General features: G+C 42.7%; 1 protein-coding gene across 2 annotated transcripts in view; it reads left to right on the top strand.

Annotated features, from left to right (window-relative positions):
* The window catches only part of MOB2 (MOB kinase activator 2), a 108,799-nt gene extending 85,114 nt beyond the window's left edge, over nucleotides 1–23,685 (top strand). For both annotated transcript variants that reach the window (XM_054276232.1, XM_054276231.1), the window contains exons 2-5: nucleotides 13,394–13,554; nucleotides 14,767–14,860; nucleotides 20,999–21,123; nucleotides 22,356–23,685. In XM_054276232.1, the coding sequence (XP_054132207.1) occupies nucleotides 13,394–13,554; nucleotides 14,767–14,860; nucleotides 20,999–21,123; nucleotides 22,356–22,666 (691 nt within the window). In that variant the 3' untranslated portion in view covers nucleotides 22,667–23,685. The remainder of the gene's footprint in view (nucleotides 1–13,393; nucleotides 13,555–14,766; nucleotides 14,861–20,998; nucleotides 21,124–22,355) is intronic.
* Nucleotides 23,686–24,382: the final 697 nt, after the last annotated feature.

Raw genomic sequence — 24,382 nt, forward strand, 5'->3', positions numbered from 1 at the left:
GACTACAGTTCCTAGTTTGTCTCTTTTTTTCCTATGTTGCAATAGCCCATGTTTCTGGTGCTGCTCTTTATGGGAAAGTTATCTATTCCACACAATTTCTGTCTGCTCTTCTCTGAGATCTCAAATGTCTGTGCACTCCACGACTTTACCAGGTAGGTTTTTAGGAGAAAAAAAGTCCTCTGTAGAAGAGCTTTTCTCTTGCCATTCTTGATTTTTTTTTTTTAAGAGGTGGGGTATTAGGAATGTGATCTCCTATCAGTTGTCCTCTCTCTAAGATGGCTGAGGCAAAATCTGTCTGTTCCTCTATTGTACTGTGACTGCACCAAAATTGAGTTTGTTATTTTGTGTTATTTATATAAGTTTGTTATATAAGTGTTGTTTTGTTGAGGGAAATTTTTGAATTATTTTCTTAATCCCTGGTGCTGTGGGGTTCAACAGAATCTTAACTAAAACTTCAGCAAATTGCTGTCAGAGAAGAGATGTTGCATTTCTTTTAAGAGCTGCCAGCACCTAGTCTCTGGAAGGAGGATTGGATATATGAATTAACCCTTTCTTCCAGCTTTCTGAAGAACAAACCTGCTTCTTTGAGTGAATGGAGCCCTGAATTAGCACTGAAGCCAGGTTGCTTGAGTTGGTCAGAAAATTTTGCTCTGTTAAATTTTCAAGTTCTTTTCAGTCTGGTACAGAAATAAGTTTAGAAGTGCTTCTGCTCAGACAGCAGGAACACGTGGTAGCAGATGCTCCCCAGGTGAAAGGAACACTGTGGATGTCTGTGTGTTTCCTTTTATTTTTAAAATAAGAAAAATCAGCAGTGAGTGCAGCTGTCCTCAGAAGGGCAGGTAGTGGCACAATATTAAAATTCTTAGCTTACTACCTGGAAAAAGTAGTCCTGGCACACCACCCAAAGTACATGGAGTTACTGAAGAAGGAAGGTTTGGGTCTCTTCGTTGTTGGTTTATGTAACTCCACACAGAGGTGGGATGACACGAGGTGCACCTTGCGGGCTCCATCACACCCAGCCAGCCAGATCTGCTCCTCAGGCCAGGCTGTCCACACATCCCAGGCTCAGAGCAGCACAGCCTTACAGGGAAGGTGCTGGCTGTCAGCAGGATGCATTTAGCACAGCAGGGAAAGGAAAATTCTGATAAAGAGGCTTTGCTGATTCCTTCTTTTACAGAGTCCCCAGTTTTGATGTGACTGATAAATTTCTTTAGAATCATGCAGGGAGAAGATAAAGCTTCGGTCTTGAGACCACATTCTGTGTGGGACAGAGGGGAAGCTCTGTTATCTCTCAACTGAAATAGTTGTTTTTCTGTTGCTTTACAGCATAGAAAGGTTTTTTCATGTCTAGGTATATCATTCTCAGTACATTTTTAAATCCACACATAACCATCCCTTGCTTTGAGGAGTGACTCTGAGTTGCAAAAGCTGAGGCAGAAGTGTGGGTTTTGAGGAATGTCTCTGGTGTTGTGATCAGTTGCAAATCCCACATGAATGGTTAAGGATCCTTTTTGTCATTTGCTCATGCAGCCAAGGGAACAAAACAACTTTAGTATACAATTGTGCATCTAATTTTAGTACTTGTTTTTGAAAACTACTAGTTTTCCTTAACCAATTTCTTGGTTGTGCTTTCAGCATTTAATTAAAAGACTGAATTTGTATTTTGCCAGGTTCTTGGAGGTAACACTACAAGTTTGGGTATATCTATGGGTTTTTTTCCTGGTTTCTGGTGGATCATTATATCTGTAAAGGTGTCTCCACTTGCTTTTCAATCTCCTGTGCTGTATTTGGAAAAGTAATAAATTAGGGTTGGGAATCACTGCTGTCCCACTAGCTAATTAACAGTGATCTAACTGTACCAGTAATTAAACCATTACCCATCCTAGTATTTTCTTCAATCAGTCATTCAAATGTTCTTTACTTTGGCCTGTGAATCCATAGTTTGTGTTTTAAATAGATACTTTCCTTCCTCTGTTGTACAGAAAAGCTACAATGTGATGTTTTCTAAGAAATTCTGAAACAGCTGTGTGCTGTTGTTGACAAAACTGAGCAGAGCTTGCATTGCATCATTCTGTCAAAAATCTTTAAAAATTAACTGCATGGTTACACTAGTGAAAGTTTGTACATATCATTTGTTAATGAAAGTTACCTAGTTAAGATAATGCTTTGATTCCTTTTCCCACTGACCTTCTGACCGTGTGAGGAGACACACAATTTATGCCTTCTATGGCCTTCAATTTTTAAGTTTAACAAGATAGTTCACACTAAAGCTGAAAGGCCCTGCTTCTGCTCTCAGGATCTGGTCTAAAACTTGCCAGGAAAGATGGGACTTAACTGAACTGACTTGGGTTTAAATTAAAGCCAAAATATTAACAAAAGGGGGAAATCTTTTTTTTATCTCCTCCATTGAGAAGTGACCTTGACCCATAATATTTTCTATTGAATAAATTTCCTTCCTTATTAAAATGCTGTGGTTAATTTGAAGTGTAAGAGATGAGTTTGTGGAGCTTGATACAGAGGATGAAAATTTTAGGTGGGGCTGCTTTTGCACATTGTTTTTTCTTTGCCCGACCTGCTCAATAACTAATGAGTGATAGGTGATTGAATTCCCCCAGCTGTGGTCTCAATGCAGCAAGATGCACGTGTGTGTGCTAGTACACATGCTTTAACACTGAGGTGGCAGGTGCAGGCATGCAAAATTGCTTATGAATAGTGAAAACAAGTTAGGTTTTTTATTTTTGCCCCCATGGTGTGTATCCTAGTTTATACTGTGTACTGAAGCTCCTGCAAAGAAAGGTGTTTGAAGTAGCTGTGTTGATACCTGTGATTCTGTGTGCACTCTCAGTTGCGAATGTGTGCTAGGTGTGCCCTAGCACATTTCTGTCTCATTAAACCACATTTTTTTAGATGGAAAGCAGACAGAGTTTGTGTGAAGGTTTCAGCTGTTGAAGTCCTGCCCACTGTGTGATAAAGGTGGAACTGTAGCAGGAAGGCAGGTGCTGAACTTATTTTCAGTCCCTTCCCTACAGAAATAACTAACTTGTCCTTCTGATGCAAGACATCTTTGTGCCTAAATAGTTGTAATTTCACATTGCAAGTACAGGAGACACTGTATGCACCCATCTTCCAAAACACAGTATGTAGGTAAGCTCCCTCCATATGTAACATGATTTTGCAGTGGCAGGTTCTCTTTAGGCTACAGTGGTGCATGAAACTAGTCTGTATTGTCAGATAATTTTTGGTTGTTGTCATACCAAGAGAGCTTGCAAGGCAAGATGGCAGTGAGGAAATGAAACCATTTTTTACAAAGGCAAACTTGTCTGCACCCTGGTACTCTGAACAGAACAAGCTGTCTGCATTTGTATATCTTGGGCTATATAGCAGCAAGAAGTCTGATTGCTGAAGCCAGGTTGCCATGGTGAAATAATTCCCAGCAATTAAAGCACAGTTCCATCCTGAAAAGCAACTCTGTGCAAGCCATGTTGTGAAATCCCACATTTACAAGGCCATGAGGTTTCCAAATCAAATTTGCTTGGTTTAGAAATAAAAAGGTAGCTTTGCAGTGTTCCAGCTCTGCAAACCTCATCAGGGTTGGGACATAACAGTGCCTTCAGTGATTTATGTGCTCTGGTGGTGGAACTCCCTTCCCACAAAGGTGCACCACAGGGTACTGGATGTGCTCATCTAGAGATAACAGGGCTCTATCAGAGTAGCCAGGAGGAGCAGTTGCTGCCAAAACCTGAATTTAATAATGACGTAAAAGTCAAAATAACTCTGTGTTCCAATAGGAGATTAGAGGATAAAAAAATCACTGATTAAATTAATAGACATATCAGAAAAGACACAGGGAGTAGATTTGTTAATTGAGAAATTTTTTGTGATTTTATTACAGTACATTAAATTTTTCTTTCAATTTGGAGAGTTTAAAAACTTTAAAAGAGAGATAAAACTTTTTTTCCATTACATTGTTTTTTCTTGTTCTCTGCAGGTAGTATTTCTGGCCTCCAGAGTTTCAAATTGTCAAATTGAAAAAATACTGCTCTTAATATAATAACAAACCTGACAGATCTATATTTGTCTTCCTCAGAGTGAAAAAGATGTTAAAAGCCTCTCCAAAACTTGCTTTCAAATCTTGGTGCAGATCACTTGTTCTCAAGGCTCTGTGGGTGACCTTTCCACTGCAGCACATGTAACAACCCGGCTCTGCCATTGTCTGCTTTCAGTTGAGAGCATATTTTCTCCTTTCCCTGTGTGTTTTAATTAGAGAAACATAAGGTATGTTGTAGAGCTCTGCCTTGGACTGCAGTATTTTTTGTTTTAGAGAAGGAACTATTTATCCCTGCTGGTTTCCAGCGGTCCTTGGAGAACTAGCTGAGATGTAAACATTCACATGTGCAGATATCTGTGCTGAAATGAATCCTGGTTCTGCTGTGTGGCTGCAGTATGGGAGGATATTTACCAGTGGAGGCTGCTGAGGAAGCATTTGTTTGCTTGAATACTAATGGCATTTTTCTTCTAAGGGAGGCAAGGATACAGGAGCATCCTTATCTTGGTATTGTGTATGGGCCTGATGGGTTTGGAGTGTTTGCCTGGGGGCTGAAATGAGCTGTGTGTTAACAAGACAAAGCCCAGACCACAGCTCCAGCCTGCATTTTCAGCTGATGAATGGCTGGGCAGACATGTCCTAAAGAGTCAGCATGGGGTGGCCTCTCCTGTCCCCACACCAGGGTCTGCTCTGCCATTCCAGGGAGGAGGAATTGCAAGCACAGGAGAATGTATGAGATGCCTTCTCAAGAAGGGATTTGGGGTTTGCCCTCTTTCTGCTCAGTTTTGGCTTCCTTTCAGACAGTTTGCCAAGTGGAGACTTAAAAAACAACAAAAACAATAGCCGCCACTCCATGTCATTCCCAGGCTCGGGACTTGGGCACCTCTGACTCAGTTCTCTGCTGTGTGGTTTGTTATAAGCATTGAGTAAATTAATTGTTACAACACTTAGTCCATGACCTCCTGAATCTCTGTTTCCACAGACCTTATTTGGCTCCATGTAGAGATGTTGAAAGTAGGAAAAATTAGTCCTTTTTGTTTCCTATTCCACAAATTACCAGAAATCTGGATTGTAGTAAATTGCTGAAGAAATTAATCTTGCTGAGCCTTCGTGCTGGCACCTCTTGATTGGGATGTGTTGTGGCTTTTTGCCACCAAGGTAAAAGAGAGCATTTCAAAATGAAGAACAACTGCATATTGCTTGGATAATTTTGTTCCTTCTAGTGAATTGTTTCATTTAAATGATATCACTGGCTCCTAGAAAAAAGGAATCTGTTTGTTTCCCATTGGACATGGCTTCCCTGGTGTCCCAGTTGTGTTATCTGGAGGGGAACCTGGAGAGGGCAAGGACTGTGCAGTCAGGAAGCTGGAAACCCCTGTTCAGTCTGGGGGAGGAGTTCTGGCAGGTAGGCCCAGGGAAGAAAGGGAGCTCCAGTGATCCACCACAAGAATGCACTCTGTGCATTTTTGTAGCATTAGCTGAGCTGTGGCGTGCCTGGCCCTGCCTCTGCAGCCTTCTTCCCAGAGCTGCATTGGAGACAAGGTGGGGGACAAGGACTTGCTGTGCCTCTGAGACACCTCTGTGGGCAAACACCCAGCTTGTGCTGGGAGGTGATGTACCAGGGAGGTAAGAAGAATCATAGCTGTTTGGGATGGAAAAGACCCTTGAGGTCATTGAGTCTGCCATTAAGCCATATCCACACATCATAAATACTTCCAGGGACGGTGACTCCACCAGTTCTCTGGGCAGTGTGCTCCAGTGCCTGATAACTCTTTGGTGAAGAAAGTTTTTCCTGATACACAGCCTTGAGGTTATTTCCTTTTGTCCTGTCCATTGTCACCTGGGAAAATAGACTTCTCTTGCTGCAGCTTCCTTTCAGGCAGTTGTAGAGAGTGGTGAGGCAGCCTGAGGCTCCTTTTCTCTTGGCCACACAACCCCAGCTCAGTCAGCTATTCCCTGTAAGACTTGTGCTCCAGCCCTTCACCAGCAGGTGGGTGGGTGGGGAGTCCTACAGAAGGGCACAGAAGGGCCTGATGTACCAGATGTGGCACAGTGCAGGTGCCCCATGTTCTCCTTGCTTTTCCAACAGCACCGGCTGGAGCTCAGTCTGGCCCTACAGAATGTTTTGGGCTTTCTGTTGAGAAGCAGCATTATGAAATAATGTTATGGCACTTGTCATCCTTAACATGCCTGCCATGCCTTGGCACCGACTGTTTACAGCAGAGCATCCGGAGGCCAAGCAAAGATTCCCTTTTAAGGCAAAGAGCCACTATGAGAATCCCAAAGAAAAAGTTTCCCTGGCATGTAGGGTACATTCTTCTTTCCTCCTCCTCTTAAATAAACTATTAGTAACTTTTTTTAAAAACAGAACAAAAATGAAGAAGCAGGGCCAGAAATGCTGCCAAAGATGCTTTATGCTGTGCAGCCCCCTTAGACCTGTGCAGCAACCAAGCCCTGGAGCTGACCCGGGGCAGGAGAGGGGAAAAATGAAGCTGAGGTCAGAGAGGTCTGTCAGAGACCTGTGGCAAGAGGAGATTGGAATGGAGACTGCCTTAAAAAGCTTGGTCTCCTTCCCTTCTGCAGTCCTGGAGAAAAGCACTGTGCACAGCAATCTGAGAACAATTGCACTGAATGCTGCACTGGGATTTGGACTTGCTTTCCAGTACCTTGCACAGCTTCCTTTCCCATGCTGATGTTCTTTTCTTTCCCAGTCCTGAGCGTGGATGTGTACATCCAGGATTTGTGTGCTGGGTTGCTGTCACGTGGCGTTTCCAGCTGAAGACTAAGCAGTGATCTGGGTTAAAACAGGACATGGGACTGCAGAAAAACCTCCAGAGGTGCTAATCTTGTGCTGTTTTAAAGAAAGAGGGGAAATACAAACATCATCTCTAGCAGCGTTCTCAAAGAAAGGGCAGCTTGACTGATGTTTGAAGGAAGCTGTTATTCCCCTTTTTGTGCATGCTGTACAAGTTAACAAAGACACTGAATTACCAAGAAGGGATTTAAGCTCTGTAGCCCTTCTAAGTTTCCAATTCTTGCTCTTAACTGAGGAGAAAAGGCAGTGGGCTGCTGGGTAGGAAACTGGACAGCCTTCAAGAGTTTGTTCCTGACCCGTAAGAACTGGCGTAACCTGCTTCTTCATTGTTCTTGTCACTTGGACTCGTAAATTTCAGCTCATAAAACTGTTTCCTTCCTGCTATGAATGGGTTCAGGACTCCCATGCTTACGCAGAATGTTTGTAACCAGAAATTAACTGATAATTTCTTTCCAGTAAAGGGCCACATAAAAAGCCTATAAAGGTAAAAGGTATATCTGTGAGCAGCTGACCTGCTTTACCTTACAAAACTGTAGCTTTCTGTGCATGGCTGAAATCCCTGTGTTTTTCCTTTCTGCAAAGGGAGTACATTAGAGGGAGAGACCTCCAGTATTGGAATTTTTTTGCCTTAATGTGTTTTACTCCCTCTTCTGTTCCTCTCACATCCCCTTTGACTCCCAAAGAAGGGAAGAGGAGAGAAGCTAAAATGCAAACATGCAGTACACCTTTAATTCTGAATTCTAAGCCCTTATTCACTGGAAGAATAAAAACAGTGTTCATAAAGTTTGGCCTGAAGGGCACTGCTACAATGTTGTCTTACTGCCTCTCCAATTTTGTCTTTTAAGAAGCTAACCCCCATCCTTAGAGTGCCAAAAAAGTAGGTTTTGGTAGGATTACCTCACTTTATAGCACTTCATATAGTGGTGCGTGTTTTGAAACACACTACTTCAAAAGAAATTTTAAAATTGCATGATAGAAACTCAAAGGCCCAGATAGTTTGAGAGATCAGCTAGTTCAGTGTGTAGAGGTGCACTTGGAATTTGGTGTTGCTGTTACAGACAGTAATCTATATAAAATGTTCTAGTTGTAAGAGCACCATTTAAACCTCAAACTTTTCCAGATTGTGAACTATACAAATTGTAAAATGCAAGCCAAGTTATTAGAAAATAACCCCCAAACCCTTGAGTGTTGTTTTTAATAAAATTTTGTAATATTTCTGTGGGCATTTTAGGTTTTGATATTCCTTAAAACATTTTTTTTCTTTTTGTGTCATTTTTTGCGTGCATTGCTGTGTACTGCAGAGCTGTACTCTCACCAACACTAATGGAATATGTCACAGCTGGATTGGCAACAGTGGAGACTTGCTCTCTTCTGAATTTGTGGGGATTGCTGGGATTATAGCAGTTAACCTTGTGTAAGGCATAGGGTCAGTTGCTAAAAAAAGCCCACAAAATCCCACCACATTAATCACAAAATATGTGTCTCTGTCCTATAAGGTTCTTGATCTATGGTGATTTTCATCCTCACTTGAGGATGGCTTGTGAGTTTTGAAGTTTGTAAACAGAGACAGATTTGCCATGTGAGGCCTGTCAGACCTGTTCTGTAAATTTTCCAGTGGAAATTGGAGTGTTTGAGATTTGGTTGGAATCTGAAACTGGTGCATGATCCAGAGGGAGTGATGGGAGTTTTACCTGCAGCTCTGGTCATCACCACTATAGGCTTTTGAAGTAACTTCTTTAACTTTCTAAAGTTACTCTTACTTTCATTTTAATATGCCAGATTAAAATGAGAAAACCCACTGATAACATTTCCTTCCATAAGGAGAAGGAAACAGCCATTCATCCCAAGAACAGTTAGTTTGGTGTGGAGGGTGGAGAAGGGGGATCAAAGTATCATCAGTTGTCTTTGAAGAGATTTCAGTTTCAGATGCAATGTGAGAAGCTGCACAGCTTGCTGGGGACAGCAAGAAATTATTTTAGCCGTGCTGATTTGCACTGGAAAAAAGGAATCCTGAACTGGTAGAGATCATCTAAAATAACATGGTCAGTTTAGGGAAGTTTGGCATTTAACAAATCATTAGTCTGCCCTCTGTATGATCAGCCTGGATGCCTGGTACAATTCTGAAGTGAACTACCTCAGGTTATGAAGCACATCCACACTGGGATGTGGAGGCAGAGTCCTGGTCCTTCTTCAGCTAAATCAGATTGCTTCATGTGTGCTTCTTTCCAAACAAACCACGCTGGTCTACGCTGAAGCACATCTTTAGTATTTGTACCATGAATCAGCTTTGAATCTTACAGACAGAGTCTGCTCTGAAATGGGAATAACATTCCTCAAAATGGTATTAAAACTACACCTTGGTGGTGATTTGAAGATGCTCTGAAGTGCAGGGGTTTTGTAAACCAAGAAATTACTGAGCATCTGATCAAGAGGGAAATGACAGAGAAAGATTAGAGAAGGATCATTATTAACTGACATGGGATAAGAAAGCAAGTTGGGAAATTGGCAATTTTCTTCGATCTTAACAAAGCAGTTAGACTGGGGGAAAAATCATCAGTGGGGGTGTCACCTGGTGAAGTGTCTTCTATCTCTCTTTCTCCAGTGAAATCCAGGCAGACTTGCAGCTCATGTGTGTTCTAGCTGGACACAAGGCTGAGTATGGCAGCCCTGCGAGAAGCATGAGTGTTGTACAGTCTTGGCCTGGTGCTGAGTTTGCTGAACCTTCTTCTAAGATTTCAGGCAAGCCATGTCTCTTCTGCCATTTCCCATCACTTTTCCCTCTCTGAAATTTATTTTTGGGTGTGACTTGGCCTATAGCATCACGTTCAATTGAGTACCTAAAACCAGAGGCAGACCTAGCCTGGGAATTGTCTGTGGAATTAGTTTGTACTCTGGTTTGCCTGTCAGTAAAAACTGTGGAGTGCTGTCCCTTTGGGTTCCCTAAAGATATTTCTTTCCTTAGTTAGCATTTAAGTACTGATGGACAGGACTTGTGGACAGGTGTAATCCACCAGACTGCTGCATAACAGCTACTTCTGCAGCTGCTTGGGTGATACAGTTGATGTGGCATGGACACGTTAAGACAAATTTAGCAGAATTCTCTAATTTTTGAAGAAAGACTCATGTAAACTTTAATCAGGATTTGAAGTGCCTATAGCTCTGTTTGGAAAATTCTGCTCTTTTTGTGGTCTTAGATGACACTTAGTTATGTTTTCCGATAAACAGTTATTTGCAGGTGATGAATTTTGATATTTCCCAAAGAGAACAGTAAAACTACTGTTCTTGACATTTTTTTTATTCGTGTACTTTAAACATAAAATGAAAAATTAAGGAAGGCATCTTGAATGAGAAGAGCTCACAAAAAGGAGGTAATGGATGTTTCACTTTGTGCCTTTGGAGTTGAGTCCAGCTGGTGTTTTTTTAAGAGTTTTTTGAAACAGCAGTGAGCTTGGATGTAGGCCTGAGCAGAGGGAAGGGAGTTTATTCCTGAACTTTGCACTATTTGGTAATCCTGGTGGTTGTGAACAAGCTTTGGTTTGTGTGGAATATGGAAGTATCCTTGGTTGATTCTTAATCATATGTAATTGTGTTTCTAAAACAAGGTTTTTTTCATACTGCTGGATGCTCCAGCTTTGTAAGTTTAAAAGGAAAATACTTTACACTATGGGCTGGTATTGATAGTTCCCAAACTAAACCTACAGTTTTACAGCCTAGATTGAGCATGACTCAATTAATTTGAGTAAGTCACTAGAACCCAAGTTCTGCCTAATTGGAGAGGGATACATGGCCCAGTTCAAAATGACATTTTTAAGGCTAGATTTTATGTTTGTGCTGCATAGGGAAATTTGACATTCAGGTTTCAGAGGTGTGAATAAATCCTTTGATAGCAGTGATTCTGGGTATTTTGCAGGTTCTGTGGTGATACCCAAGAGGTTTTTTATGAAACTAGCCAAAGCTTTGGATAGGGGCAGAGCATGGGATTCTTCAGGAAGCTTTTGTTTCAAGTGCTTCAGTTCCAGCACAAGGCAGTTGTGGAAAGACTTACACAATCTATTTAAAAGACTCCTGGTGGCTGCGTGTGCTGGTCCAATAGAGAATTGACATTTGTGTGAAAATGAGAGGCTTTGGATTCTGCCAAAGGACAGTGTAGTGTTGTTTGCAGTAGCAAACTTGTGAAATATATTTAGTGTTGAATTTTTGTTTATTCTCTTGAAATGGGGAAGAGATGCTGCAGCGAGGATGAGGCACACCCCACCCATTCCCATGTGATGGAAGGCTTGCCTCAGTTTCTGTGTCTTGCTTCCTTCTGTGGTTTCCCTCCACAGCCTGACTCTGACAGACTGTCTTTGGCCTCCTTGTCTCTCTCTTCCCTCCTCCTCCTCACAGAAGACTGCTCTTAGCTGATGTGGCACAGCCCTAACCTGGGGCCCTTGGTTTAATTATCATGAACTACAGCAAAGACAGAAACTCTATCCAAACTACTTCTCACTGATAACTTTCTTCCCCAAGTGTGGTTAATGCGGTTTGTCAAACCAGTCTCAGAAGCTGAAGGTATTTTCTGCATGACTGTTACTAGAACTATAATTTAACTAAAAAAAAATAAATCTATTTATCCTTGAATGCCAGAATCCTGGCCCCCTCCCTCCCCAGCCAAACAAAACCCAGAAACCACTAAATGTAGCAAATGCAAGGGTTTGAAGACAGAAATAGTCTGACAACCAGGAACTGTTATCTAACCAAGCAACCCCTCTGTATTAAGAGCCTTGCACTGAAGAACTACTGATTCTCATGTCCTAAAACATCCTCTTGTAGAGCAGCTATGAGAATTAGTCCTTTAGTTTGGTTTCACTCTGTCTTTGTATTCTTGAGAAAGATATTCTATGTTGTATTATTTAAAAAGATGTCACAGGCATCCCCTCTTAAACCATGAAGCCCACCTTTCTCATTAACACTGGAATGAAGGTGTGACCATCTGTTCCCTGCCAGACACCTGCAGTGCTTTCTGCACATCTGTAAATGCATCATGAGGCTGTAAGGGTGTATTGTGCTGCTGTCACCAAGCTTTCCTCATGGTGGCCTTTCTGACGTCCCTCTAGTCTTAATTTACAGTTTAGAGAGACGTGTGACAAGACTCAACACAAGTTTAAGCCAGTGAGCAGTGGCAGTGCTGGTGACCAAAGTTAAAGGGCTGCTTTCCTGCGGAAAGCACAGCTTGGTCTCTGCCTGCTCCAGAAGGGATTATGTGGATGATGAATCTCTCTGAAGATGGGTTTAATAAACAGACCAGTAAAGAGCCCATGAAGAGAGAAAACTGAGTGATCATATTTCCTTTAAGAAGAGGACTGAGACTTCAAACACCATTCCAGGAAAGATGTGTATCACATCCTCACAGCAGAAATTAAGCCTGCATGTATCTCAGACAGGAACACAGCTGGAAGATTATTTAAGTGTGTTAAGAGCCAAAATGTGAGGTCTGTTTCCTTTGGATGAGATCTCAATGAGTTTTGACAGCAAACTTAATGCAGTCATCTGCAAAGGTGGGCTTGTCTTGACTTTACAGATCCTTAAAAATCACTTCTATGAAGATAGCCTGACATTAAAAAAGAACTGGCATTTCTTTCTTGTTTTTACACTATAATGGACAGCAAGTATTGTCCTATGATTGTGCCTCACCATTAAATAGCTTTTCCATCTCTGCTTAGGTGGATTTTTTACCTGTAGGAACACATGGATGTTTGACCACATAGCCCAAAAGACCAAAATGCTTGACCCACTGTCCTTCCTACCGAATCCTTGGTCCAGGGTTGGGTTGAGAGTCTATTTAGAAAACAACTGAGAGGAGCACTAGTGATTACAACAAACACTTTACAGATGGGAGATGAGAAGTCACAATATGCCATGGAGATAAATGTCTTGTATGGCATGTGGTTTCTGTGCTTTTATAAATGGAAGGTTATTTCATAAATGCATTCGATTTCCAAGGGTTTTCAGAAAAACATGAACTCAACTCCTTCTGTCCCAGGTAACCCTAGAATTGAGAAAACAGGTATTTTTGTGCTTATCACTGCTTTTAGCTGGAGTCACAGACATTCACTTAAGAAGCCTCCTGATAGGACTGGAGAGCAGGGAATGCTGTAGGCTTTGAAGGAGCAGCACCAGCTTTTCCAGCTGTCTTCTTGCAGCAGCCAGATTTGCTGTTTCTCAGACTCCTGTTCTGCAGGTGAGCAGGAACTGCCCATGTGAGCACCAGTGCAGCAGGTTGTTGGTGCTCACATGGACTCCTTCAGGCACAGAGCTTGTCACCACTGTTCACAGGCCTGAGGAGAGACCAGTACTCTCCCAGGAGTTTGTAATCTCATCTGGCCAAAGGGCAGGGGAGATGGAGCAGCAAAATGAAGCTGCTGGGGAAGGGAATGCAGGAGGAGCAGTGTAAAGGCAAATACAGGAGTTTGGATGAACCAGCTGCCTTCAGGTTTCTGTAGCTGTTAAACAGTAGAACTAACCCCACTTCTCTCTTTTTTAATCTTTTGCAGGAAGTCCAAGGGAAAGCCAAATGGTAAGAAGCCAGCACCAGAAGAGAAGAAGCTTTACCTAGAGCCAGAATACACAAAATCCAGAATCACCGACTTCGAATTTAAGGAACTAGTGATGTTACCACGGGAAATAGACCTCAATGAGTGGCTTGCCAGCAACAGTGAGTATGATGTTCATACAGCTCTGAGCTTGCTGTCCATCCTCAAGAGGCCATTCATTCACTCTTTTTGCTGTTTTCAGTGCTTAGAGAAACACTCAGTGACTATTTATGCTTACTGTGTAATGCATGTCATTATACCTTGAGTGGTAATTAAGCTATCTCACGCACAGCCCAGCTGTGCTCAGCAGCATGAAAGCCTTGATGCATTTCCTCCTTCCAGCCTCCTCCCTGTGGCACTGAGGGCACTGCAGTTTTGGATGCTCTTTGCAGAACCATCAAGATCCCCGTTGACTGCTTGCTAAACTGGCTGGTTCTGCATGTTTCTGACTCCAGCTACTGATCTTCCAGAAGCGTTGTAAAAATGGAGCTTCTAAAGACTTGTATGTAAAGCAACTTAGGCCTTAAGCCAGAAGTTGTGAAGTCTTCTGGTCAGATTTTTTCCTCCCCACTCCTTCCAAATCTTGGTTGAATTATTGTGGATTTCAACAGTAGACAGGCTGAAATTCAGAGGTGTGACCAACTACTGTGACTGAATGCTGTCCCTGTGCACTTCAGCCCTGACTTGCTGTGCTTTCCTGGGCTACCCCTGCCTGTCCTCACCTGCATCTGTAGCCCACTCTTGTTTATGTTTTCACCACAGTGTGTGGTAGAAGCAAGAAACTACTTTAAACTGCACACTAGGAAAGTTTATAGACACCCATTAAGAAAAAGTGAGGTTCCCCGTGAGAAGTATTAAGAAGTTAAATTATCTCAGGAGATTTTTAAAAAGTAGAAGTGTACTAGGTTTCATGCTGCTTGTTTTTACAAGGAGACATATTTTGAAAACTAATAGTGATGTTTTCTAGCCACTGTAGATTTTAAGTCTGACTTCAAAAGAATGTAGCAAATTGTTTGCCTTCAGCTTATAGCAGAGTATTCTACTGTAAAGGTGAGGCTGATGACGGAGACACTTTCCAGTCTTGCTGCTTTGTGAGTAATAAGAGCTAATGCATCATGGTGCTTTCATCTTAAATCAAAACAAGAGCTTTCATTCTGTGTACCTCTTTGTTTTGCAGTTCATCATTAGGCTCATTTAGCTAAATCATGTTTAAATTCGTATGCAAGCTCAAGACTGAGGTTGTTTCACTTGCTGTATTTAAATAATTGTCTGGAGGATAACCAATGTTTGGAAGTATTTTACTTCTGAATTTCTTTCCTTTGTTTATTTTTCAGCAACAACTTTCTTTCATCACATCAACTTACAGTATAGTACAATCTCAGAATTCTGTACAGGAGAGTCATGTCAGACCATGGCAGTGTGCAATACGTAAGTCAGTATTTTCATTTGTTACATGTGCAAGGTTTCCATGCCTTCAGAGTCTCCTGGGGGAGGATATTGGTGTTGGATGGCACCGGGCAAGTGTTTACAGCAGGTCTCTACTTGTTGAGAATGTGTCAGCTGTGCATCCTTTCCCTTCAGCAGGGAAGTGTGATGGAAATCTGTTTTTGTGGAGGACTGGAAGGCTGAGAATCTCTGAGTGCTCTGAGCTGGCTTTATAAGGTCAGATCAGAGAGCAAATGACCACGTGTGTGCTTGGGGGAGAGGGAAAGGAGGGTGTTAAGGGAACTTCCTTGTCTGACCATCAGGAGCCACTGTGGCAGTCAGTCGTGAGCTGGGACCAAGGCCCCTGCGCAGCTACACACTTCACACTCACTCAGACCAGCTTTTCTCACTGGCTTGACCCAGGGTTTCCATAGCAAAGTTTTGGGTTTCCAGATCCTTAAAATTACCTTTGTACAGTAACTAAATAACCTCATAAAAGCTCAATCCTGTGCCTCCAGGGAGGGGCCCCAAGCAAAGGGAATTCTGGGCTTTTATAGTCCAACAGTTGAAAAAGCCTGAGTGAGTCTTGGGGTTGTCAGCTCCTGCTGTGTCTCTGAGTGTCACCTGGCTGGGTCACAGGTCCCCATGTCCTTTGCTGTGCCCCTGCCATGCAGAGCTCAGCCCTGAGCCTGCAGTGCAGCTGTACCTGCGCAGAGTGTGCTCCTGAGCAAGGGCAGGGCAGGACTGTCTGTACTGGTCACAGTGCTGGGGTTCCAGGGAAGGCAGGGTAGGAGAGGTGAGTTGTGAAAACCTCAGAGGGTGCTTCTGAGAGCTGGAATGCTGACACAGCTCCAGGCTGCTGGTGGATAACCTCTAGCCTGTCGTGAGCCACAGGCTCTCTGCCTGAGCCCCGGGGCACAGAGGACACAAGTGGCAGCTTTGCAAGAGTAAGGAAAACTTTTGGTTTGGCATTTTTCTGCCTCTAGAACTTAGAAGACTTTAACATAGACTAGCAGTTAGCTCTGGAAGAAAGCTTTGTAGTGTTACTGGACAGTGTGAATATCGGAGAAGTTACGATAAACTTCTGCTCCTGATGAGCACAGTCCAACATGGTGGAATATGAGATCTGGTCAAGTATGAATGTGCCTGTTGCGTTTTGGGGTTTTTTCCCTCCAGCATGTGTTGATAGTCCTTTTCTTCCCTCCTCTTGCATTTCCAGGGATTAATTTACTTGAGATGGATTTTAAAAGAGACGACTGGGTAGTATTGTCATAGTACATCAAACAACATCCCAGGGCATGTATGCAACAGAACCTCTATTTTGTGTCTCTGACAATCATTACATAATTCTTAGAAGGAAAGCCTCGCTTAATGTACTGGTCTGTCTTGTAGACTTGAAGTTAATATCAGGGACTTTCTTTGAGAGCACTTAAAAGCATGTAAAGTGTATGGAGGGTATTTTTGCATGTAGAAGGAGGAATGATAGCTGTCAGAGAGTTAAAGGCCATGCTAGAGACTTTGAAACCAAGCTGGAAGAGAAGGTAATAAATCTCTGCTGAACCCAGATTTTATCAAAAGGAGACAGCCTGTCTCTAAATAAGAAATGGTGAGCAGTAAGATGAGTATTTTGTTGATTCTTGTTCCCAAGCATGCTCATGTTTAAATTCCTGATGTAGCACTGGCAGTCCCAAGCAGAGTTCAGCTGTTTATCCACTTGGCTGGTGGGAAATAGTGGCTAAAAGGAGGTGGTGATTGGGAACCTGCATTAGTGTTGCTCCATTCTGCTCTACTGAGCCTTTAACAAGAGTTTTCTGTAAGCACCTTGTGCTGCAGAATAAAGAGAGGAAGTGCCTGTAGGCAACTGCAGCTGTAGCCTGTATTTTTAGTGGTAGGGACTGATAGCAGAATGTTCCTATCCTTTGTTTTGGAAAACTGAAAAATTGTGCTATTTGGGAATAACAGGAAGCATGTCTACACTTGGGTGAAGCACTTGAAATGGCTTGTGTGTAGCTAAATCATAACAACCTCAGTACCTTCCTGTACTTGGGGGCAGGTGGCTGATTCACATCTGCACACTGGAGGCTGCTTGCTTCTAGCAAATGTGTGGGTCTGTGAAAAAGCCACCAAGGTGAGATCAGCTGCCTACACACCTCAGCACAGTTCAGCTCTGTGGGGCCCTTTCATAACCCTGTTCTCCAAATCCTCATCTTTTTGTTCTGCCTGTCCTAGCTATGGTAAGCTGAGGATGTGCTTGTGTTGGAGAAGCACCAGTTGCTGTGGCTCATTGTGCCTTGGACCTGTCTCCAGTGTTTAAGGAGAGACACCTGAACACTGGTGTCAATTGCTGATTAACCTGGGGGACACTGCAGGCTTAGCCTTCTGTGGCTGTGATCTGTTTGTTGCTCTCCTTTGCAATAAAATAGCATCTGGCTATATAAGATTGCCATAGAATTACAGTACCTTGGAATTTAGGTGCAGTTTGCCATTGTTTCCCATGCTGATTTCTTGGGTAGTTCCATATGAAAGTCTTCATTCTGTTCCACTTTTGTATTTTCCCTGCTGACTATTTTATTATACATTTTGGATCACACCATTCTGGTCATGCCTAAGAAAGGCTTTTTTTATTTATGGTTGAGATGTTCAAGTAACGACTGAGACCTGGTTGCTTGTCAAGTTACTTGACATTCAGATTGCACTGCAACTACCCAGTCCTAAATTTAAAGTATTTGCTGGCACAATAAGCACTGGTTGAAGTTAAATATTTGAGTTAAGGTTTTAACATCTGAGAGAAGCTGCAGCCAAGTGACAAACTGCAGACAGATGCAGCTTTCAGCCCTCTGTCAGATACATGAGATAGCACAGCCATCTGCACACAGCAAGGAGGAGAATTTCTGCTTATGGTCACTAGGAGACATCTGACCAAAACTTAGCCTCAGTGTAGAACAGATGGAAGCATTTCCTGGCAAGGTGGGATAATGCCAAGAGAAATACCATAGTGGCCAGTTATCCTCAAACTTTAATGAGGGTGAATGAATACAACTTTGGGAATTACTTAATTTTGCTCATTAATATGTTTATCACTTGTTGTAAAGCAGATACTATATTTTAACATGGTATTTACTATTAAAATTTAGTATGCTTTATAGCTTATTATTACACAAACCAGCTTTAAAGCACCCTGAGCTATAAACTGGTTTTCTAGCTGACATTTAGGTACAGCTCCTCAAAGTGCTGCAGTGAGTGTAATAAATAAGAGCCTGTGTAAGTGCTGTACATGAAAGGATAAGTCTACAAAACTTCTGAGACAGAAATGAAAGATGGATGCGAACTTTCAGGAAGCCCACCTTTCAAAATGTTTTTGTCCAGTGAAGTCCCTTAATTGGTAATGCTCATCAATCTTTTTTTCCTAATCTTAGTCTCTTTTCTCATGTTTATCTTGCCCTTAGTGTCTCTGCATAGGGAGGGGATTTCCTCCTAGAGTGCTTAATTCAAATCTGTACATTTTACATTTTCTTACATTTAAGTTCCCCCCGCTATATGATTTTGCGTGATGCCTCCTTTCTCTTCTCTGCCATCCAAACACTGCTTAGCCCCTGTGAAGCCATCAGAGATGCTCCAGCTGCTCACGAGCACTATACTCCTGCCTCGGCCTCTCTATCCTGCTTTCTTCATGTTGCCTGTTTTTTGGTATTTCTACCAGGACTGTCTCTCCTTCCTTTCCAGGCAAAATAATTTCCTGTATATGCTGTATATGCTTTTCCCTCCTTCCAAAAGCCTTTCTTGTACATTGGTGTAACTCCTGTTCTGCCTTGGATTCTGTGTCGTCAACACCAGCCCAGAATGTTTTAGAGGAAAAGGGATGAAGTACATATATATATCAAGATGCAGTATTGTGATTTCACATATGTTAAGCTTCGTTATTTGCATCAGAGGCTTTTCTCTGGTAAACCCATAGTCATTTCTCCCTGGGATTTAGAACAGAGCTGCAGATTCTTCATACTCTCCATACTGGGGAGATTTAAATCTGCAGGTTTTGAAAAGTGCCCTTAAAGTCTCATCCTCTTGTCCTTTCTGCTTCCCATCCATTCCCTAATTTGGGGCTGTGCTGTCACAGTGCCAGTGGTGGAATGCAATTAGGCTTCTGTGCCCAAGAGAGCCCTTGCATGGCCCCAGAGTGCTCCTATCCTGTTGGCGGAGATAACCAGCGTGGGTGGAAGCCGTGTACCAGGTGCGAGATGTTCATGGCACGTCAGGGGCTCGCTCCTCTCTGCCCCTGAGAGCTGGGAATCTGTTCAACAGCACCTGGAACATGAGGAAAACACATGACTCTAATCAACAGGACAGTCCCTGTAGTTATCTCCTTACTGTTAATGATTGTCCTGTTTAATTCCAGGTTTGCATAGTAATTTCCTAATTTTCAAGAAAAGGCAGAAAGGCTGGGCAGTGGGATGCTAGAGCAGATTTATTCACTTACATGAGACTATAAATGAACTTGTACAGTTGCCAAATTGTTTCTTTTGACTAAAATCCAATTATCAACACTCAGTTTTGCACCTAAGGGCAACTCTAAACTGTGCTTTCTGTCTTGCAGTTGAGGATTCCTGCAGCATGAGAGAACTGCTGGGGTAGAACAGTGCAGCCTGCCTCTGCTCCTGGTGACAAGCACTGTATTAAGGCCCAGAATAAGGCAGAATTGCCTGAGTCTGTCTCTCTCTGCAGGAGTAGGCAAACAAGGTTGTGTTGGTGCACTACATTGTGTAATTCCTTAGAGGTGGAGTGTACAAAGGAAGTGAGCAGTGGTGAAGAGCACAGTCTGTGCCTAAGGGCCCAAGTGCTGGGTTTGATGCCTGACATAGCTCTGAAAAGAACTTTTCACTCCTGCTGTTTTCACCCACTCACCTTTTTACTCAATTTTGCAGTCAATCCTTTTCTCTCCAGTAAAGGACAGAGTGACCAAATACTACATAGTGAAGAGGAGCTGAAAGAAAAATTCTAAAACCTTACTTTACCTTTCTTCTCCTAACTTGAACTCTTCTACTTATTTCTGCAGCTTCCTCTTGTTTTCATATGGCTTGGGGCATGGACTGTGAATAGTGTTATTGGGAAAGACCAGTACAATGGATTTCTTATCAGCCCTATCATGATATAGGACTGTGTCTTGAGCTTAGACTTTCTGAAGGAAGTTCATAAACTGGAGCTCAGGGCTCTTCTAATGTGACATAGCAATAAAAACTTAAAAAGTGTTTTCCTGAATTCTTTATCTGTAAAACATTTCTCTCTGTCTGCCTAATCAAGTGGGTAGATGCTCTCAGTAGCAGTTAGAGATGCTTTAATTAACCATGACTTTTTCTTAAAAAGGAACAAACATTTAGTTGTTTTGTAGCCTTCAGATTGTCTGTCAGCTGAAGGATGGCTGCAGTTAATCAAAATTATTATGGCTAACTGATTGAATAATGGTTGCTTTTGGAGGGCTGGTATCTCCTGGTAAAATGCAACAGGAATGTTCACTGATGGCAGAATCACATGTAAATTCAGGTGTTTGGGGGAGACTGTAACTGTAACCTAAGGAGCAGAGTTCGCTGCTGGCATGGATGTGCAGAAGGGGTCTGAAAACTTCCCCCGGGGCTGCATTTTGGAACAGGATTTGGAACACCTGAAATCACTGCCGGTGCTGGAGAGCCCCAGGCTGGGAAAGGTGGTGTTCTGGAGCCACCGTCTGACTGTTTCACAGTATTGCACGACAGAACTAATTCGTGCTCTCTGATGTTAGGCATCAGAAGTTCATCAGTTCGTCACTGCAATGCTGTTGCCCCTTAAACATAGTTCAGTAATGCTTTCCTGTACATTTCTACAGACTGTATGTAAACCTGTCATGGATAGGGAACTATCACTCCCTCAGCAGAACTCCTCCCCTTGCAGTCTTGTCAGCAAGGCTTTCTGTGCTTGGTGCTGCCACCTGCACTCTGGCCTAGACTGACAGGGAGAGACAAAATCGGCCAACACAAGTTCAAGTTCTTCGATGCAGAAAGAAGTGAATCTCCTCTGTAGCAGCTGTTGTTTTGTATTACTTGGACAGAGCCCCTTGGAGGAGTAGCTGAGGAGCAGAGTGTGGTGTGGTGACCCTGTCCCTTCTCTCCACAGACAGTACTACTGGTATGATGAGCGGGGAAAGAAGATCAAGTGCACTGCTCCTCAGTACGTTGACTTCGTCATGAGTTCGGTGCAGAAACTAGTGACAGATGAGGACGTCTTTCCAACAAAATACGGTATGGCTGCTGCCTGGGGCTCTTGGGGTGCCATCAGTCAAGTGACAGTTGGTATTCTTCTGTGAATAACAGACAGCTTTCTCACCTTTGATGGGGTTTTGTTTGGTTTCTTTTGTAGTTTTGGTTGTTTGGGGTTTTTTTTAAGGAAGATTATAACTTTGGTTGATGGTTGCAGTAAAAGAAGACTTACCCTCTTAGATGTGTGAACCAGGGTGAAAGTCTCACAAACCTGACCCCTTGGCCTGTATCTCATCATCAGTACCCCTTTTTCTTCAGGCATTTTGAGATGATCTAGCCTGGATTTATTGAGGATAAAATTCTGAAAACAGTCAGCATTTGTGTGTTCAATACAGTTTGTTGATAGCAAACTTCAACCTTTGTGTGCCTTTACTATTTCCATTAGAGCCTCAATGCATTAAGAAATGTGGGTAATAAATTGGATTGCAGCAATCTGGCTTGCTTTCTTTGCCCAAGGCTCTGCATTGTCTGTCATAGTGTTTGCAGTCTCCTTTCCCATACAAAGATTAAATAAGAATGTGATTTTTAGAGCTGAAAAGCAATAGCAAAGTAATTTTATCTCAAATTTGTATCCTAACAAGATTGCTACATGCAATGCCTTTGGTTAAGGGGAAGAAAATAGAAACTTGAAGCTATTGTAGGTGGGCTTAATCAGAACTAAAAGCAGCTGGCTTCATGAGCCACTTCAGGAGGTAATTGGGAAACTAGGACATTACAATATAGGACATTACAATATAGAAAACATTAGGCTAGCAGCCTTTGCTTACAAAGGAGGTAGTTTCTTTTCCCTTTGATAGAATTTCAGTATGTTCAAGGGAACTTGGTATATAAAGTTATGTACAAACTGCCACACACCACCAAGGCCCATGTACCTTGGCTTCCATTTTAGGATCTCTGAACTGATGTTTCAGGGGAAAATCACTCTTGGATTTTCTTTGTCTGTGTCCTAGATAAGGACACAGAAGAACCTCTCAGTTTTACAGCCTGTAGCTAAAAAGGTAGTGGCTTTAGAGAAGAACTACACTTGCTGCCTGATTTTTGAACCCTTAAGGTTTAAAATTTAACTTCAAATGAAAATGCATAATATTTGCCTCAGCCTTGTCCCCCAAATTCCTGTCAAAAGAAGGTAATATGACACAGGGCCCTCAGGTGCTGCTGTGGGGCTGACAGCGAGCAGCTGGTGCTATCATGGTGTTTCTCCATCTTCCTTTCAGGCAAGGAATTCCCAAACTCATTTGAGTCCCTAGTGAAGAAGATCTGCAAGTACCTGTTCCATGTGCTGGCCCATATCTACTCCTCACACTTTAAGGAGACTTTGGCACTGGAGCTGCACGGACATTTAAACACACTCTACACACACTTTATCCTATTCATCAGGGAGTTCAACCTCGTGGACCCTAAAGAGACCACCATCATGGATGACCTCACGGAGGTCCTCTGCAGCAGCAGCGGGAGCAGCAGTAACGGGAGTGGCAACGGGAGCAGCAACAGCGCAGGAGCACAGAACCACGTGAAAGAGAGATGAGCCCTCCTCCTGGACCCAAACTAACATTCTGAACAGTATAATCCATTGTGTGTATGTGTATGTATATATTCAGATATACATACCAGCATATACCGTGATGAAAGCTGACCGCAGAGATGCTGCCACGCAGGACGCGCAGTCGTTCGGGACTGTACGGAGCTTTGGGTTCTTGCGCCAGCCGGCGAGAAGTTGCACCAATTTTATTTTATTTTCTGTCCACTCCTCCTTTTACCTATTCAGATGGATGATGAGTGCTGTTTTTAGAGAAGAGCCAAGCTTGAGAGTGGGGCCACTCTTGGTTTTTTTGTTTTGTTTTGGTTTTTTTTTCTCCTTTTGTTTGGTTGGTTGGTTTTCTATTTTTCTTTCTTTGGTCTTGAGTGCAAGCCCTTTGGTCTTTCTAGGATGGTGGTCCTGCCATTTAAAAAGTATCTATTATATTATAAGAAGTAACTTTTACTTTGAAGTGGCTTAAAATGCAGGTTTGTTTGGGGTTTTTTTTTTGGGGGGGGGGGGTGGTTTTTTGGTTTGGTTTTACATAGACTGCCCCTTACCCTGCCAAAAGCTCCCCTACTGAGTGCATCTTGCCCTTTGTTAGCTTGGAATGGGAAGAAACTCCTGGCTTGACTAGAGTAGCAACTAGGAGCTTGCTACATGTTGAAAGTGGGCAAGATTCTCCAGTTGTCCCATCTACTCAGTCACAAGGTGTGAACGTGCAAGAGGATCCACAAACCTTTCTGCTTATTGCTCCTACAACATATATACTCTTTTCTCTGCTCCCCTGCCTCTTCTTTTCCCAGGCACACCTGCACAGGTAACAGGAGTGGGATCACTGCAGTCCAAAACCATGTGCAAGAGTCACCACCATTTGCTTTCCCTTGAACAGAGGCCCGGGGAAGGGGGGAGAAGGGTATACTGAGTCAGTCACCGCCTGTGCTAGAAAGATGGCTGTTGGCATAAAATTATATTGTTGGCTTATTTTAGTTCATCTGTTCTATAATAATAAAAAGAAATCTATCAGCCGCAAGCTTTGTTTTCATGTGTGCAGCGTCAGAAGTCACCAGACCCCCACCCCTAGAGCCTCCCTTCCACCACTGAATGCTGCTGGCCCTGCTGGCAGCCGGCTTTAGAAATAATGGGTTGTTTTCCACCCTGTGATCTTACACTTATTATTATAATTCCTTGCTTTTTCCAGTAGCCCTAGGAACAGCCTCCCCAGGAATTACAAAGATAAGCACCTCTTGGGGTGCACGTTTCCTCTTTGTGCACACATCCAATCTAGAAATGCAGTGAGTTCTTGGATAACTTGAAGCAAATACTGAACCACAGCATCTCTGGATACAGTATTACATCAGTACTGTATCTGGACAGTGATATTCCTTTCCTTCCTTCAAGTTTCCAATGAATTCTTGCAGTCATTGTTTCCAGATGGGGAAATGCCAGATTTTGCTTGTATTTGTTCTTCTGTAAAAGCTGTCAAAGCTACTGGTTTTGGTCATTACCTGAGGCCTATGAATGATTAATAACTGACCTGGCATAAATCTGAGAAGGTTTTCCAGAATGAAGTCTGCACCTGTTGTAAAAAGGTAGTAGAGAAGGGGAAGGTAGAACAAGTGCAAAGAAAAAAGCAAAGGAAAAGCACAGCCAAGGGGTGAAATTTAAAAAAAAATTAAAAAAATAAAAACAGAAGCCAAAGAACAAAGCATAAGCAAGAAAGGA

Source organism: Melozone crissalis, unplaced genomic scaffold, assembly GCF_028551555.1.
Source record: "Melozone crissalis strain CALT ecotype California unplaced genomic scaffold, PUWL_Pcris_2 ptg000018l_1, whole genome shotgun sequence".
Taxonomy (NCBI): domain Eukaryota; kingdom Metazoa; phylum Chordata; class Aves; order Passeriformes; family Passerellidae; genus Melozone; species Melozone crissalis.